The 17,121-nt window shown below is 34.9% G+C and overlaps 2 protein-coding genes across 2 annotated transcripts in view; one reads left to right on the top strand and one right to left on the bottom strand.

The window, feature by feature from the left end:
• The window catches only part of LOC134276000 (uncharacterized), a 226,467-nt gene that overhangs the window by 23,948 nt on the left and 185,398 nt on the right, over positions 1-17,121 (top strand). The gene's annotated exons all lie outside the window — the stretch shown is intronic.
• On the bottom strand, positions 1,973-3,105 carry LOC134275988 (uncharacterized). Its single transcript, XM_062758262.1, has 4 exons — positions 2,944-3,105; positions 2,729-2,861; positions 2,333-2,486; positions 1,973-2,111 (listed from the first exon to the last, which is right to left on the bottom strand). Exons 1-4 carry the CDS (start codon positions 3,103-3,105, stop codon positions 1,973-1,975), a joined length of 588 nt encoding a protein of 195 aa, XP_062614246.1.

The raw sequence follows: 17,121 nt of genomic DNA on the forward strand, positions 1-17,121 counted from the left end.
GGAACAACTGAACGATATTCTACCAGTACCTGTTGGAAGTGGTATATTTTCGTCAGCTGTGAAAGAAAAAGCATGGCATAAGTTTCATTCAATGCTCCCTGCACTCAAGGCGAGTGTGGATGTTTTGTTTGACAATATGCAGCTTTCTGCCCTGGTTTGTCTCCAAGCAGCTGAGGAGATATTGAAAGATGGAACAGCAGAACCCCAAAATTCCAGTAGTGTTGCTGCAGAAGGTTTGACATCAGATGAAAGAGATATTATTTCTTATGTTGCAGGGTTTGTACTCTTTCGTTGTCAAAAAAAGTTTGGTGCAACACCTTCAATTATTACATTAATTGAGAAACTGAAAGATAAGGATGGAAATTCAAAACTAATTTCTGTGAAATCAAGAGGTGGTTTAGTGCAGCCAATCTCTGCATTTATAGATTTTGTAATGTTGGTGGAATTTATCTTTAGAAATTTATGTAATGCAGCAACAGTTTTATCTGTTCCTTCACTTCAACAGTTCACTGATTCTGTCTGTCAGAATGAAACTGTTGTCAGTGTATTTTATAAATGCACATATCACACTGACACAGACTCTTCTTCACAAGAGAAATTGATGCTTTTTGTTGTCCCCCGCTTTCGCGAAAGCGAGGGGACATTAAATCTCATTCGTCTGTCCGTCAGTCTGTCAGTCTGTCCGTCTGTCAGTCCGTCACAAAAACTTTAACCTTGCCCATAACTTTTGATTTAGCTGAGCTCATATTTCACAATTTTATTCCTTGTGACAAGACCTTTCTTTGGGTACTACCAAATTTGACCTTTTGACCTTGACCTTGGAGTTTGACCCACTTTTACACAAAAAATCCTAACTTTTACTTTGGCCATATCTTTTGAATGGTAGAAACTGGGACTTTCATATTTCACATATATATTTTTTTGTGGCAAGACCTTTCTTTGGATTCCAACAACTTTGACCTTTTGACCTTGGCCATGGAGATTTCCGTACTTATAAAAAACTTAAACCTTGACCATAACTTTTGAAAGGTAGGGGCTAGAGCTTTCATACTTCACATATGTAATCCTTGTAAGAAGACCTTTCATTAGATACCATGAACTTTGACCTTGACCTTTGAGTAAGACTTTTTTCAAGAACTTTGACCTTGGTCACAACTTTTGAACTGCCGATGCTAGGACTTTCATTTTTCACATATGTATTCTTTATGGCAAGACCTTTCTGTGGATACCAACAATTTTGAAATATTGACCTTGACCTTGAAGTTTGACCCCTTTTACACAAAAATGCCAAACTTTTACTCTGGCCATAACTTTTGAATGGTAGATACTAGGACTTTCATATTTCATATATATATTTTTTGTGAATAGACCTTTCATTGGATACCAACAACCTTGACCTTTTGACCTTGGAAATTTTTCGTACATAGAAAAACTTTAACCATGGCCATAACTTTTGAATGGTAAGGGCTAGGCTTTTCATACTTTACATACGTAATCTTTGTGAGAAGACCTTTCATTGAATACCAAAAACTTTTAACCGTTGACCTTGACCTTGGAGTTCAGTGATGATTTCAAAATAAATGACATATGATAGGATGTTCATATTACGCACAATGTGTCATAAAAAATGACATCTCACCTAAAAAGACACCGAAAGTGGGGGACCACAATTCCTTGAATTTGCTTGTTCTGTCTGTGTTTCACTAGGTAAGGTGTCATGCTAAATGTAGGCAAACCATGGAAAAGTATCTTATCAAGACAAAAACCGCAAGAAAACAGAAATCACTCCGTAAGTCTATTGATTAGATAACCATCCTGAGAGATATAATTCTTTGTAACCTTTGATACACCAAAAATGATGTAATTATTTGAATGATTGTTACATTTGAGGGCTGTGCGTTATATGTTTCTCTATGAAAGAAAGTAAAAGGAATCTAGACAACAATATTACTTTAATATTTTTTTTATATATTTAGTGCCTTTTAATGCGTTTCAATGGGCTGTTGGATACAACTGTTGGTCTCTTCTCCCCATTTCTGCCAGCTGTATTTCCCTTCGGATTAACAGTAAATGCAAGATCTCTTTGCAATCGCAGTTGGTTTTCTTGATAACTGAAATTATTAAAAATTGGTAATAATGATTGATGCTTGTTTTTTTTTAATATAATTAGAAGTATTAAGAAATTATTTGATTAACTATATCTGTCAATCTTTTTTTAAATCTGATGATGAAAGAATAATAGGGCCAATGTGACTCAGGTAAGCACAATGCCCCATGGTCCTCTTGTAGTGAATAGAATTAATGAAGTTAGTTGTACACATTTTACTCGAACCTGAACTGGTGAGCAGTAGGGTTGTCGTGCCGTGATCCAAGGCCACGGTGCCTCCCAAAATGCTCTTCAAGTGGATCCTGGCAGAAGTTGTGGCTTAACACATATGGTAGTCCTTGGCCTAACAGGTACTTAGTTGCCTCTATGAAAGCATTGACTGTAAATTCCAAAGCATATTCATGATATATTACCCCTGATTTAAAATTCTGAAATTTTTAGTTCTTGAATTTCTTCTCTTTTTTTTCATGAATACAAATTTGAGAACAAGGGTATTTGACTTGGATATACCATCTTTCATTCATTATGCATGAAAAAGGTAAGTTTTCCTAAATTGATTGTGAAAAGTTATGTATTGACATAGACATAAATCATACTAGTTCTGAACTTCATGTGCTTCACCTGTCATAACAATCCCCTCATATGTTTGATATGAGAGGAACATTTTGTTTTGTTCAGATTTCGAGAATCCTTGTCTGTTTTTTACTGCAGTCATCCACTGCTCCAGATATCCAAGGAATTCTGTTTGCAGGAACTGAATGACAAAATCAATGTTTAAGTTATTGAATAAGTCAACTATATATTAAAAGTGACCTACATAGCAAGTGAAGTGATACCTGAAATCTTTGATCATTTAGTACTTTGTAAGGAGCCAGATCCGGTTTCCGAACACGGACAGACTCTTGCAGTGAACGGCCATTCAGGCAGTCAAAGAATCTGTCGACCAGGGAGAAGAATTTTGCAGTTTCAGACATCACTGGTCCATAGTATCCTGCCATGACTCTTGAAACAGAGTCACTCAAAACCTAAATTTATCATTAATAAACTCTTATTAACGCAAATCAAACCATTCAACATATAATTAAATGAAAGTTAACCAGTTAAGAACAGTTTTTTAAACCCAATGTTCTCACCTGGGCTGCAAGTCGCACACTCATAGTAGAAGAAGGGGTCAAGTATACATGGTCATATCCCAATTTAGTTCTGTACAGATGCCCTTGAGTATCATCTCTATAAATTTGTTCAACATGAGTCCATAAGATGTTTTTGTTGTTGTTCTGGAATAATAAACAGTATTCCAGTTTTATCTTAGTTAACAATATGACTAACAGTCATATGTAGGATTGAACGGCATCCTATTTTGAACATGATTTTTTGTTTTGATTTTAATCAATGATTGGAATTTATTGTTAACAAGATACATATTGTGACATCCACAAACCCAAAGATACTTTGTTCCCCCAGGCTTTGATTTGTTGATGTTGTTTCGGATAGTTTTAATTAAGTGTGGGGCATCAGAAATGAAATACACGTTTCGACTCTCTGCTGAGTATTGGTTATCTGCCTTGTAGACCACAGCCTCATTCCCTGCTCTATGTAGTCTGTACAATCGTTGCTTTGGTGACGCTTTGTCACTGGTGGATGAAATCACCTATTTCATAGATGCTATTTTAGAAATACAAGTACATAAACCAATGTTACTTTTATGCAAGTTCACATTAAGAAGAGATATACCAGACCTTTAGTCCAGATGTCTCTAGATAAGCAACAGCTCTCCATAAAAGAGGATAAGGGACATCTGCTGTTGCAGTTTTAGTTGGGAAGTGACCAATGGACATCTTGATGTGGGAATTAATGCCCACCACCATGAACACAAGAACATGTGAGGCAATTCTGTTGATTTCATCCTTCAATAAACCATGGAGTACATGTAATTGGTAATTAAAAATCTTGATACATGAAATATTAAATGGTCAGAAGCATACCCAGTATATCATGTTCAGTATGTCAAGGTAATATTATTTACAGATTAACATTATGCTTAAATGTTTTGCACAGTTTCTGTACAAGACACACATTTAAATAGACTGATACAATTGTAACTAAAAACATTGTTTGAGCGAGTCGTATGTGAATTTACATATTGAAGTAAACCTCATCAAATTTCCATGAATCTGGGTTTGTAAAGCCTATGACCTGGTCACTTCGTCTATCAAAGACAAGATCTTTTATTTTCATCTCATCATGTAAGAGTGCTACGTATCTCTTCTCTGGGGGTAAGTTTTCTGCAATCTTTTTCAACTCCTTGAAAATAATGCTGTTTTTATTCTTATTTTTCCTTTTTTTTTTCAAAGAAGGCATTTTCCAAGTTTTCTCTTATATATTCCTTGCAAATATTGTATTTTAGTGCTACTTCATTTATTAAAATTCTGGAAAATATTTTCATTTAAATATTCTATACCTCAAATGCTTGTGTCTGAAAACCAGACTTGGGTTGAATAAAGTTTGTGTAGTCTCGCAGTGTGGATTTATTTGGGAGGCGCAAAATGCCAGTTTCCTTAAGAGCTTCATATGCCCTTGAACTTTGGTACTGCAGATAGATGGCAAACCTTATAATCATGGCACCCCTACTAATGTTATTGTGATTTAAATTCAAGACACGTGGTTTAGGTTGACCCATTCAAAGGTTATAGGATGGAACTGGTTTTATAAATAAAATTGGCAGTAAACAGGAAATTGGTATAGTCTGTTTGAATACCGTCTGTTTCTTTTGAAAAGATGTCCTGTGAAAAATGTTTTTTCAGACCTTTCTGAAAGACTTTCATGATTTTCAACAGAAATTGTTAGCTAAACAAGGGGGTGGGGTAAAATAACAATATATCTTAACATAATTTACGAAAATTAGAGCACACATGCGACCGAATGTTTAATATCATCAACACTGACAAACCTTTGTTTGCCTTATATGGCTATTGTTATTAATATGCGCAGAGGATCTTACCACGAGCAGCTGACCAATCGTTGAATTGCAACGTTTACGCCACATACATGTTTACATTTTCGAACACGTGGTTCAGGTCAATCTATGATCAAGTCAATAGAGTGCAAAATTTAAAAAAAATGTTCTTATGAACAAAATACAAAGATTAGAAAGTAAGAAAGATGCCACGGGCGTTTTTAATCTTTTGTTAATTAGACAAAAAATATGTTTAATAAAATGTAAAATGTGTCAAGTTCAGAACACCAGCGCTTCAACAATGGTAAGGAAAACGAGCAGCATCTCTTATGCATTTAAATGGACAAAACAGTTTTTACATAACTATACTCGTGATCACGTGTTTTGGCCAGGGAATCCACCTGACAATTGTATTCACCGATAGTACAACAAAAGAATTAATAGAGACGCAAATCGCTTTCAATTGCAGCATGGCTTTGAGAAACCTAGACTTCCACTGTTTATTTAACAAATGAATTGTTTGTCATTGTGAGCATGAAAATAATACAATTTTAAAACAAATGCTTTTCATTTACGCAATGGACGGAAAAACGGTCTTTGTGCCTTTCCGATTGCCATAATATTTTCCTTTTTTCAAGCGTAAAATTCCTATAGTATTCGTAGTAACCCATAATACAATTCTCATTCACCTGATTTGTCAGTTAAAGTCATATTGGTGCCTCATTTTCTAATCTGACGCCAAAAAATATAGTCCCGGTTCCCATGCAAGAATATTTGGCCTAAAAGAAATTTTAATTCATGAGTGCAGAAATTGTATCATAGCGAATACTTATTTAAGTTTGAATGAATTCAAAAGAGATCGATTGAAGTACATTTCTACAGATACTAGTATTATAGGGTGGTGAAAACTGAAACGCTACATAACTTTTCTGTTTACTATGTCTCCAAGTGCAAGTCATTTCCTAGCCACATTTCCGTGAATAATTTACCCTATCTCGCTGTAGTCTCGCTAACTCTCGCCAGAGCCACTCTGAACTCATCGGGTTTTATAATGTGCAGCACACCGAAAAATAAAAGGTTCCGAACACATTAGTAGGGGTGATGGGATGCCACCTCATTCCTGATAAAACATTAAATAGATGGATTACGTACATAATTGACAAGATAAACTTTTGGAAATAATTTTTAAACAGCCCCTTTTATGGGAAAATCCACCTTCCTCCTACAAGACCCTGCTATATGAAAATAATTTCTTGCTTTGAATTTTTCTTTTATCTTCTCAACATGGAAATATGCACAAGTTACATGTATGTTCATGAAGTTAAGCTTTAGTTTCATCTATAGTGAGTTCAAAGAATGCAAAAGACTTAAGACTATGGTATGTCCTTTTCCATGCATAAAATAACATAACAAGGTCAGTTTGGGTTAAAAAAAATAACTTAAAATTTGTACTGAAAGCACCCAAAATAAGTCTCGGATCAAAAAGTGAAATACGAGGGCCGTTCAAAAATTACGCGGACTTGTTGCACAGAAAAAATATTTGACGACATTATTGGGCAAATGTCACACATAATATAAAAGAATCTTTACTTATACGGTCTTCAAAATTTCATATCAAAATGTTGTAAATTGGTATCAATTTTGAGTGATTTTTCAGGACATATCATTAAGTCACGGAGCAGCAAAATCTTCGACGTCACAGGCATTATAAAAAAATATGTGATTGAGTTTTCATTTTTCTCAACATTTTCCCAAGAGTACCTGTACAGTTTGACTTACCTTATCTACTCAACATCCAAACAACATTTCTTGTCAAGCTTAAAATCTATTAAACAAGTAAAGAATTTTCTTTTTTTGTTTTAAAACCAAAAACTGCAGGTATTTATCAGATATAGTGTGATATTAGTGACTCTCAATCACGTTCTTTACAGTGCGGATGAAGTTTTCGTTGATAATCTTCTTCCCGTCCACCCGTACAGCCTTTTTACAGAGGTCTAACGGTCTAAAATTTCAATTTGCTATTTCTAGACGAATGTCACGAATGCCCTAGTTTACTAAATGTTTTATTATGCATATTTTGGATCTATGTTGGCGATATCTCGAACATTACACATAATTTAACAGAATGTGGTGCGCCGTCAATTCAGGGGACGTCATTTTCACAGTCGTTTTCACGGTAATCGCATCAGAGAAAAATCACTATATTTCTGTTAGTACTTCAAATATCACGCCAGAAATATATATACATAATGATAGAACAATTTTAAGATACATTTGAGAAAATTGTCGAAAAATATCACGAATTATAGAAAATAGATGAGTTCAATTTTGGATTTCGCATGCTTTTGCTTCAAATTTTTTGTCGTGCTCCGTACCTCTCCATCAGCGATATCAACATACCGATAATTTTAGCAGATTTTTTTAAAAATACAGATATTTTGCCCTAAATTTATTGGAATCTTTGAGATACATATTTCTGTGAAATTTCATAACTCTATGACGTCTGTAAGAGTAAATAATAGCACAGTCCGCGTAATTTTTGAACGGCCCTCGTATTAGGTCACACTGGCATTATGTAACAAAGAATCTGTGAAAGTCTCATTTAATTAAATTTCATTTAGTGGCTCAGGAGGAGTTGCAGATAAGAGATGGGTTCTCCTAAAGCATTACAGATAGATGGACACGCTGATCACTATATACCCTCCCACTTTTCAAGCAGGGGTTATAAAAATGTATGTATACATGTACCTTTAGGACTTTTTGAGAAGGCTTTTTTTTGTTCTTTCCAAAACAGATCCATTAGACTGTTGCCTGGCGTTTTTGACTCTAAAGATGCAAAAAGTCCTTCACCTACATCATCTGCCACCACTGCAGTGTCATCCTGTTTTAAAGACTTTAAGACTTTTTGTAATTTTTTGTTCCCCTCCCTTGCAGCTTTTACTTCTTCGATAAGATTACTTTGTGACAGTAAGGCCAAGGGAGTATTGGGATGCAACTGTCTACTATCACATGTTTGTCTCTCTTTAAGATCCTTAAGGAAGTTTTTGCAATTATCACAGAGGCCGAGCTTTGTTGCACCTGAGCAGCTATGAGCCCGTAAAATGGCAGTGGTAATTGGCTTACCATCTCTAATGGTGGTTGAAACAAACCTATACCCTTCTGAGCTCCTCAGCTTCTCCTCGGGAAATTCAGAAAGACCAGGGCATTTTACAAGGTCATCGACTTTTTTTAAGATAAGATGCCAATGACACTTTCTCCACCGAATTCACCAAGCCTCGGACACACACCTCTGATAAATAAAAGGAATTTAAATAGAGAAATATGTTATTTTTAAAATACATGACATTGTGTGTTTGTAGAAAACTTTTATTTAGTTCATTGGACATGCTCTAGGGCACAGTCAATACTATAGTAAAACCAAGAAGCATAATTTCTCTTATGCTTAACCATTAATAATAAAATATTACTGATAGAAAGATTATTTATTGATAGACAGAAAGCACCTGCTTTGTGTCTATTGATCATGATTTAGCCTTTCAATGTTCATCATAGAACCTTCCAACTCAATACTACAGCTTTACTTTGACAGATAAATTATGTGAGAATAAAATATATGTAGGTTATCTGCTGATGGTCCAGCATTAGTCTGACAAGTAGAAAAGTAAATTAGAACTTTTATAGTAAAAATCAAAGTTTTTCATTTAACATAAATTTTCTACACTGAGAATATGATTATATGACAAGTCAAAAGGCTTAGGGAAGATGCAGAGTAATCATTAATTGGCATTTTGAGAAATTTGAAAATTCCTCAAGTATAAAAAGAAAAAAATGTATGACCAATACCTTTTTCAACTTACTGATATTGATGTTCCAGCATCTTTTGCCACATGAATACTAGTGAACCTGCACTCTGATGTAAATTAAATCATCCAAAATAATATAGTTTGAAACTGCAAACTGAGAATTTTTAAAAACAGTTTGACAGTCAAATACTATTTTGAGAATGATTTAAAAATTGCTTCTGTTGATGATCCAGCATCACCCTGACCAGCAGAAATGTAAAAAAAAAAAAAAAAAAAAAGAAAAAGAAAAAACAAAACAAGAGGCCCATGGGCCAATGTGCTCACTCAAGTAATCTCGGCTGTAACTGTTCTTGAGAAAAAAAATTAACATCAATATTAATTTTCTCTTTTCACGAAAAGTAAATTAGAACTTAAATAGCAATCAGTTTTTCATTTAACATAAATTTTCTACACTAAAAACATGATTATATGACAAGTCAAAAGGCTTAGGGAAGATGCAGAGTAATCATTAATTGGCATTTTGAGAAATTTGAAATTTCCTCAAGTATAAAAAGAAAAAAATGTATGACCAATACCTTTATCAACTTACTGATATTGATGTTCCAGCATCTTTTGCCACATGAATACTAGTGAACCTGCACTCTGATGTAAATTAAATCATCCAAAATAATATAGTTTGAAACTGCAAACTGAGAATTTTTAAAAACAGTTTGACAGTCAAATACTATTTTGACAATGATTTAAAAATTATTTCTGTTGATGATCCAGCATCACCCTGACCAGCAGAAATGAAAAAAAAAAAAAAAAAAACAAGAGGCCCATGGGCCAATGTGCTCACCCAAATTATCTCAGCTGTAACTGTTCTTGATAAAAAAAATTTAACATCAATATTATTTTCTCTTTTCACATTTTTCTCTCAATTCATGTGAAAATTTTGAGTCCATCTACCCCCCCCCCCCCCCACCCCTTCTAGCTTCAAGGAATCGGCTAGGTTTAAATTATATCATTCTTAAATTAATCTTGGGTTGCCACGATATCATTAGGAATAACATTGCTTGAAAGTGAAGTTTTCTTCATACATGCACTAGGAAAAATTGATCCTGCTTTTATACCCTGCATAACCCCAGGGTCAATAACTTAAAACTGACTATACTTTACCTCGGAATGTTCACTCAATATCAAATTATCTCATTTACTGAATAATCGTATTAATTAGCATGGCTCTACTACTATATATATACTGAAGATCAGAAGATGGACAAATTGTGAGTCAAAATCGAGAATACAAATGAAAATATTATTTTTAGTAACACACGCCTCCAAAAAACACGCTGACAGAAAAGTCATCACTGATGACCACTCTTTTGCAAATCTGTCCCACTGAATGGTCATATTGCCCAAGGACAAGAAGTGACTGATTGTATTTTAACACAATCCAGTCTTCACATTTCTTAGCATCACTACAAACTTCTTCCAAACTGTAGTATACGACTCTCTCTGGTACAACTGGTAATTGACGCTGAGTCTAAATTTCAAGAAAATATCTATGATCACACAAATGCACATTTAACTTACTGAAATTATTCTTTCAAGAACATTCATAAGAAACTAGTCAGTAAAACCTGTTTCATAAAACATGTGCGTGTAATAGAATTCAGTTGAAACAAGCAAGCAATTTATATTATACATGTATATATACTAACTGGAGCTTTCCTCGGTGGTGGACAAGGAGTCTCTATTGATTTTTTGGGCATGTTTAGGGTTGGTAAACTTCCTGGAACAAGCTTATATCCTTTCCCTGTTAAAAAAGTCATGTGATGGTAAAATTCTTGCAACAATCTAAATATAAATAAACTTTCCCTGTTGAAGAAGTAGTATATAACACAAGAGTTGTGTTATTTGTTCACAACAACATTGCTGCATTGCAGCTAAAGTCTAATAAGTCCATGTTGATATCCCTTCCTTTCATATCGTTACACCGATTCGCCACCTGTAATAAGATAGAAATGACTGTCAACACTGTGTTCTTTCATATTTCAAAAATTGGAGAAGAAATAGTTATCGATAATTTCAGTATTAACTACTCTCAGATAAGTTTAACATAGTTTATAAACAAATGTACCGTGAAACAACAAACATCTTTCTTCGAAATGTGTAGAGCAAATATGCATAGTATCTGCATTGAAAGACGCATCAGCCCTATTTACAGAGGCTATTAGCCTAGATCTCCATAAGTCCGAGTGGGGGTCTGTTGCTTTTGGGAAGCTGAAATAGCTAACCACCTCATTCGCACCCTTAGTTCTTCCGTGGTAATTGAAACAACCTACTATACAACAATGTTTCATTGCAAACCGGAAGTTTTCTATGCATCCCGGTGATGGCGCTGCGATCGCCATAAGATCTCTCCAATAGAAATATAGGGATGACGTCACCAGTCGGCAGTTGCGATCGCCATAAGATCTCTCCAATAGAAATATAGGGATGACGTCACCAGTCGGCAGTCCCTTCGATTTATGTCTATGTTACAAATTATAAAATGACTTGCTCGATACTTGCTTTTCATGTATAAAAATGAACAAAATAAGCAAGTAAGTTATTAATTATTTTATTTACAATGTAAACCAGTATTTCATACAGTTTTTTGGCTATCGATTCAACCTGTGTACATAGAGAATAGGCCTGCCGATTGAAACTAGCCTTTGTTTATATTTTTTCTTCTATTTTGTCAGCTGCACAGTCTCTAACGTTCATCTTTTTTTTTATTAGACCTTTAGTTAAATTTTCATGATAAATTATTATATTTTCATTAAATTCTACTCACGATAAATGTGTAAATCTGCTGAAAAAATATCATTCATTCGCGCTTACAAACACCTCTGCGTTGTCGTAGTTCAGTGTAAGTTGTCGCCAGTGTCTCCGTGTTTACATGATAGATATCCCTTTAGTTACTGAAATCGTAGATTGAATGTTTTTATACTTGATTGCAAATTAACTGGCTCAGACAAGTGTCTCAGTCCATCGGATCCATCCATCCCTTTCCGGCGACCGAAATTCCTCCAACTTTTTATCATCACTTCGTACGTGTTTCTTGTGTTTTTCAGCATCGATTATCAATTTTCACGAATACAAAAATATTCCCAGACAACAATCTGTTAACTATTACTGATCACAAATAGCCTTTCACAAAATATTTTTCTCGATAGATTCCTTAGCCTAGTGAATTCGAAGCGTAACCGCCTTTCAAGCCGATTTACACCTTGCGTACTTATGTTGGAATTCTACGGCGACCGGTTAGTGCAATATTTATATCCGAATATATTTAATTGTCCATCTCAAATGTATATATAAGTAATAAATAACAAGTTTATAAACTTCAATGGGAATTCAAGTGGGTCGGTACGTGATCAAATCTTCTGAGAAGGCCTTCGGCCTTCACAGGATTTGATCACGTGACCGACCCACTTCAATTCCCACTGACGTTCATAAACTTGTTCTTTATTTCTTAAGTAAACATTTCAAGTGGGTTAAATCATGTTCAAGGTTATAATTAAGATTAACTACACATTTCAAGTGGGTCAAACCTAAAGAGCAAGAGGTGAGTACCTAGACAAAAGATCTTGATACAAGGCATACAAGTTTTAAGGACAAAAAAACAAAAACGAAACGGACAGAAAAACCAAAAAATCTTTCATGGAGGTAGCATAATTTTTCAATAATATTTGGAAACATAAGTTGGCTTCTACTTCTTGAAGGCAGTACCTACCTAAAATAGAAAATCATGTAAACGCGAATTTCTTCAAACTCGAGTAAAAATCGTAGATATACGACTGAAAAAAAATATTCTCTGTGTTACATGGACTATTTCTTCATCACTTCTCTTCTTCTCGGCAGCTGCCTAGAACGCATTTTGAATTGCTGTGAGGCTCATCTTTTTGGCCTAATACAATGACAAAGACTAAAATAAACTTTTTTTTAAATCTGTGAGGGAATATAATATATAGATACAAGGTGAAATATAGTTAAGCAATGTTTTTAAAAAAATGTCCAATTATCCTTAAGTATCTTTTTATTTATCATTTTACTAGGTGCTAGTTAGGAAGGGTGCGTGTGTGTTTGGGAGGAGGTCTTCGTTTACCTGCAAAACCTGCTTTTCGTCTAAGGAATTGTTGAATAAAATGGAGGCCATCTTTCGTGTCTAGAATAGAAACAAGAACTAAGTTTCAATATACGCATGTCTTTTCATAATAAGAAAAGTTAAGACAAAAAAATGGCCATTGAAAATTGTTACTTGATGAAAGACGCATGTACAAAGTACAGTCACCCCTCACCTCAGCTAACATCATGCTCTCCTCCTGAACGGGATCAAGAACGAATGTGGTGTACAGGAACATAAATTACATGTATATAGATGTTGTTGGTAAAGATGATAAAAGAAATTAAAAGACACTAATGAATATTTTCAGATTTTAAATGCAGAGAATCGGACCATGCCCATATGGATACTACGAATGAATATTTTTCATATTTCACGCCGTAATGTATGTACAAATATTGTAAAATTTCTTTATTCCGTACAAAATATATAATAAAGGAATGAAATTAGAAAACAAAAAGCAAGAGACCAAATAAAATATAATGTATCCCCTGCAGACACACCTCAAATTCTTCTTTTCGGCTGTCTTCGTCGACAGAACAGATAATGCGTCCCTAAAAATTCTAAGTCCGCTAGATGAAGCCTATAGAAAACAATACAATATAAATGACTACATAATGTCATATAATAAATTCCCACTAAAACCGAGGAGAGGGATGGAGCTTATTTTCTCCCTCGTAAACTCCTCCGAAAATAAATCTTTCCTTGACTAATTTGAAAAACAACAACAAGTAGTTTAGGTTAGGTGCGTTCGTTACAAGATCGCATTTATAAATATATCAACAATCATAAATTTTAATGACGTAATATGTAACACAATATTATTTGACACCTACATCGACAAGAAAACATAACAACTGCATGTACATGTATATAATGATTACATACAATGCGTGGCATAGTTCTTAGGACGGGGATGGAAAGGGAAATGTATGTCCTTAAGATCTTGTAACGAACTTCGCAATGACCAAAAACATGCCTGGAACACTATTTATAGTAAGCGCCAAATCACTCGTGCATGCAAAAATTACTATGAATAGATCGGACATTTCCGTAAAACAAAACTCAAAAACGAAAAGAAATTCATTTAATTACACCCTCTGCCCCTAACTATTTTTGCAAAGATAAGCATAAAATGAGCATTGAAAATTTAAGTTTAATCCTGAAAACTCTTCCTTTGCTGGTGGAACCCTACCTCTTTCAACTTGCTTTTTACGTCTTCAATTTGATGGTATACTCATTTTTACTTCAAATATACATTTAGATTTTGCATGCATAGGTTTCTTTTATAAAATATACACGCATGTAATAATTGAATACATGTACTAGTACATGTAATTCAAATCTCTTGAGCAAACATGCCAATGCACCGGTGTGAACACTTCACATATATAGTTGTAAAGCCATGAAGCTTTGGTATGGATGTGACAGTTATAACCATGGTATCCACTTCATAGCCATCTGATGATCTTTATACCCCTGCTTGAAAGGGGAAGGGTGTACAGTAATCGTTAAAAGTAGATTACAAATAATTTCTAAACACAGTTAAGTCTGCACTTAATAATTCTATCGCGTAACGTTTAGTTTCGTCGAGGCCGAGTCCCGGGTGGCGCAGTGGTTAGAGCGTCTGCTTTAGAGTCGCGAAGTAAGGAGTTAATCCTTACGTCGCGGATTTGAATAGACCGTATAAACCGATGTCCCGTTTCACAGATATTTTTCCCGCACATCTTTTCTTCCATCAAAATTGGTCCCCTTGTTCAAGCTCTAGACAAGCTGCTTTTGTCATCGTCCTGAAATAAAACATATAATTCAAGTGTTAAAATGTACTAATTAAGGAATGGAATACTGGTAATAAAATTACTTAATTAACACACTAAGAAATATTGATGTAAGATCTTTTAAGTGGAATAAATGTACCTTGAAATAGTCCACAGCATAATAGAAGAGCTTCCTTGGTCCAAACAAGCTATTATCATCCTCATCATCATATTCATCAATATTATCATTTTGACCGACATTTAGAAGCTACAAAAATGTCAAGTTGTAATATATATGAAATTATTGACTGGGCTATTTCTTCATCACTTCTATTCTTCTCGGCAGCTGTGAGGCTCATCTATTTGGCCTAAGACAATGACAAAGATTTAAAAAAAACTTTTTTGTTGAAGAAGATGGAGGCCATCTTTCGTGTCTTGAATAGAAACAAGAACGAAGTTTCAATAAAAACATTCTTTTCGTAATAAGAAAAGATAAGACAAAAAAAGTGGCCATTGAAAATTGTTACTTGATGAAAGACGCATGTACAAGGCACGTTCACCCCTTACCTCAGCTTACATCATGTTCTGCTCCTCAACGGGATCAAGAACGGATTTGGTCGAGTGGAACATAAATTATATGGATGTTTTTGGTAAAGATGATAAAATAAATTAAAGACACGAATGAATAAATTCGGATTTTAAATGCAGAGAATCGGACCATGTCCATATGAACACTACGACTGAACATTTTTCATATTTCAATCCGTAATGAATGTACAAATATTTTAATATTTCTTTATTCCGTACAAATTAAAGAAATATACAGAAATGAAAATAGAAAACAAAAGGCAAGAGACCAAATAACATATATTGTTTCCCCTGCAGACACACCTCAGATTCTTCTTTTCGGCTGTCTTAGTCGACAGAACAGCTAATGCGTCCCTAAAAATGCTAGATCCGCTAGATGAAGCTTTTAGAAAACAATACAAAATAAATGACTGTACATGTATAATGTCATATAATAAATTCCCAAAAAAACCGAGGAGGGGGAGGGGGCTATGGGGCTTATCAACACACCCTACCCCTAACTATTTTTGCAAAGAAAAGCATATTGTGAGCATTGAAAATTGGGGTTCAGTCCTGAAAACTCTTCCCTTGTTGGTGGAACCCCACCTCTTTCAACTTGTTTCTTACGTCTTTAATTTGATGGTATACTCATTTTTAGCCGGCTTATTGCTCAAAGAGCAATTGCCGGCTTATGTAATCCTGTTCAAGGCAGGAAGTCAACCCCATAGTCGCCATTTTAAAGTTACGAGTGAAAATATAGTTCTTGCTCTCAACCGCTTTTGAGAAAAAAACGAACGCTAAATAAAGCAACAAAAATAAAACGAAGTTTTATCTTTATAAAACATAAGTAGTAATGACTTTGAAAACTTCAGTTCTAAGTCAAAGAACATAGTTCATTAGCGTAAGGATTTTTGATAACGTTATCGTAGTTCTCATACACATACGAGGTAAAGTAGGAGAGGGAACCAGACTGGCCTTTTTGTTTACATTCAGCTGCGGTACCAGATTAATTCGGATTCTGACAAAATCGGACCGTGGTATTAGGATCGTAAAACTCACTGTCAGTGTCTTATCATTTATATTGATAGTTTAAAAATATTTTTTTCATCAGAATATAAACGTATGATTCATGTAAGAAATTCATTCTACTCTGTAAAATGAGCCCGGCTCTCTGTACTTCTGAGTACTTTGATTAATTCAAATAAACATTTAGATTTTGTATGCAAAGGTTTCATTTATAAAATATACACGCATGTAATAATTGAATACATGTACTAGCACATGTAATTCAAATCTCTTAAGCAAACATGCCAATGCACCGGTGTGAACACTTCACATAAGGGGGTGCGGCACCCGCGCCCCCCCCCCTTCTTAAAATCACAGTTTTGTCTAAAAAATGTAAATATGTCTACTTGGTAGACCTCTATTATACCCTACAAAATCTCTAGAATCCAGGAGCTTCCGGGGGCTCCCTGGGCCCCCACCAGGACTTTGCCCTGGACCCACTGGGGGCCTCCAGGCGGCCCCCAAACCCCCTACCTATTTTTTGCTCCCCCTATAACTTCAATTACTGGATCTGCGCCTGAGTTGTAAGGCCATGGCGCTTTGATATGGATGTTACAATTATAACCATAGTACTTACTTCATCGCCCTCTGATAATTTAAAAAAAAACGCTTGAAAAGCGGGAGGGTATATAGTAATCGTTATGTCCGTCTAGCTGTCTGTACGTCCGTCTATGTTCGCTTTAGGGTACCCATCTCTTATCTGCAACTCTTCT

Source organism: Saccostrea cucullata, unplaced genomic scaffold, assembly GCF_032062105.1.
Source record: "Saccostrea cucullata isolate Sc308-1 unplaced genomic scaffold, CSIRO_AGI_Scuc_v1 ctg937, whole genome shotgun sequence".
Classification (NCBI taxonomy): Eukaryota; Metazoa; Mollusca; class Bivalvia; order Ostreida; family Ostreidae; genus Saccostrea; species Saccostrea cuccullata.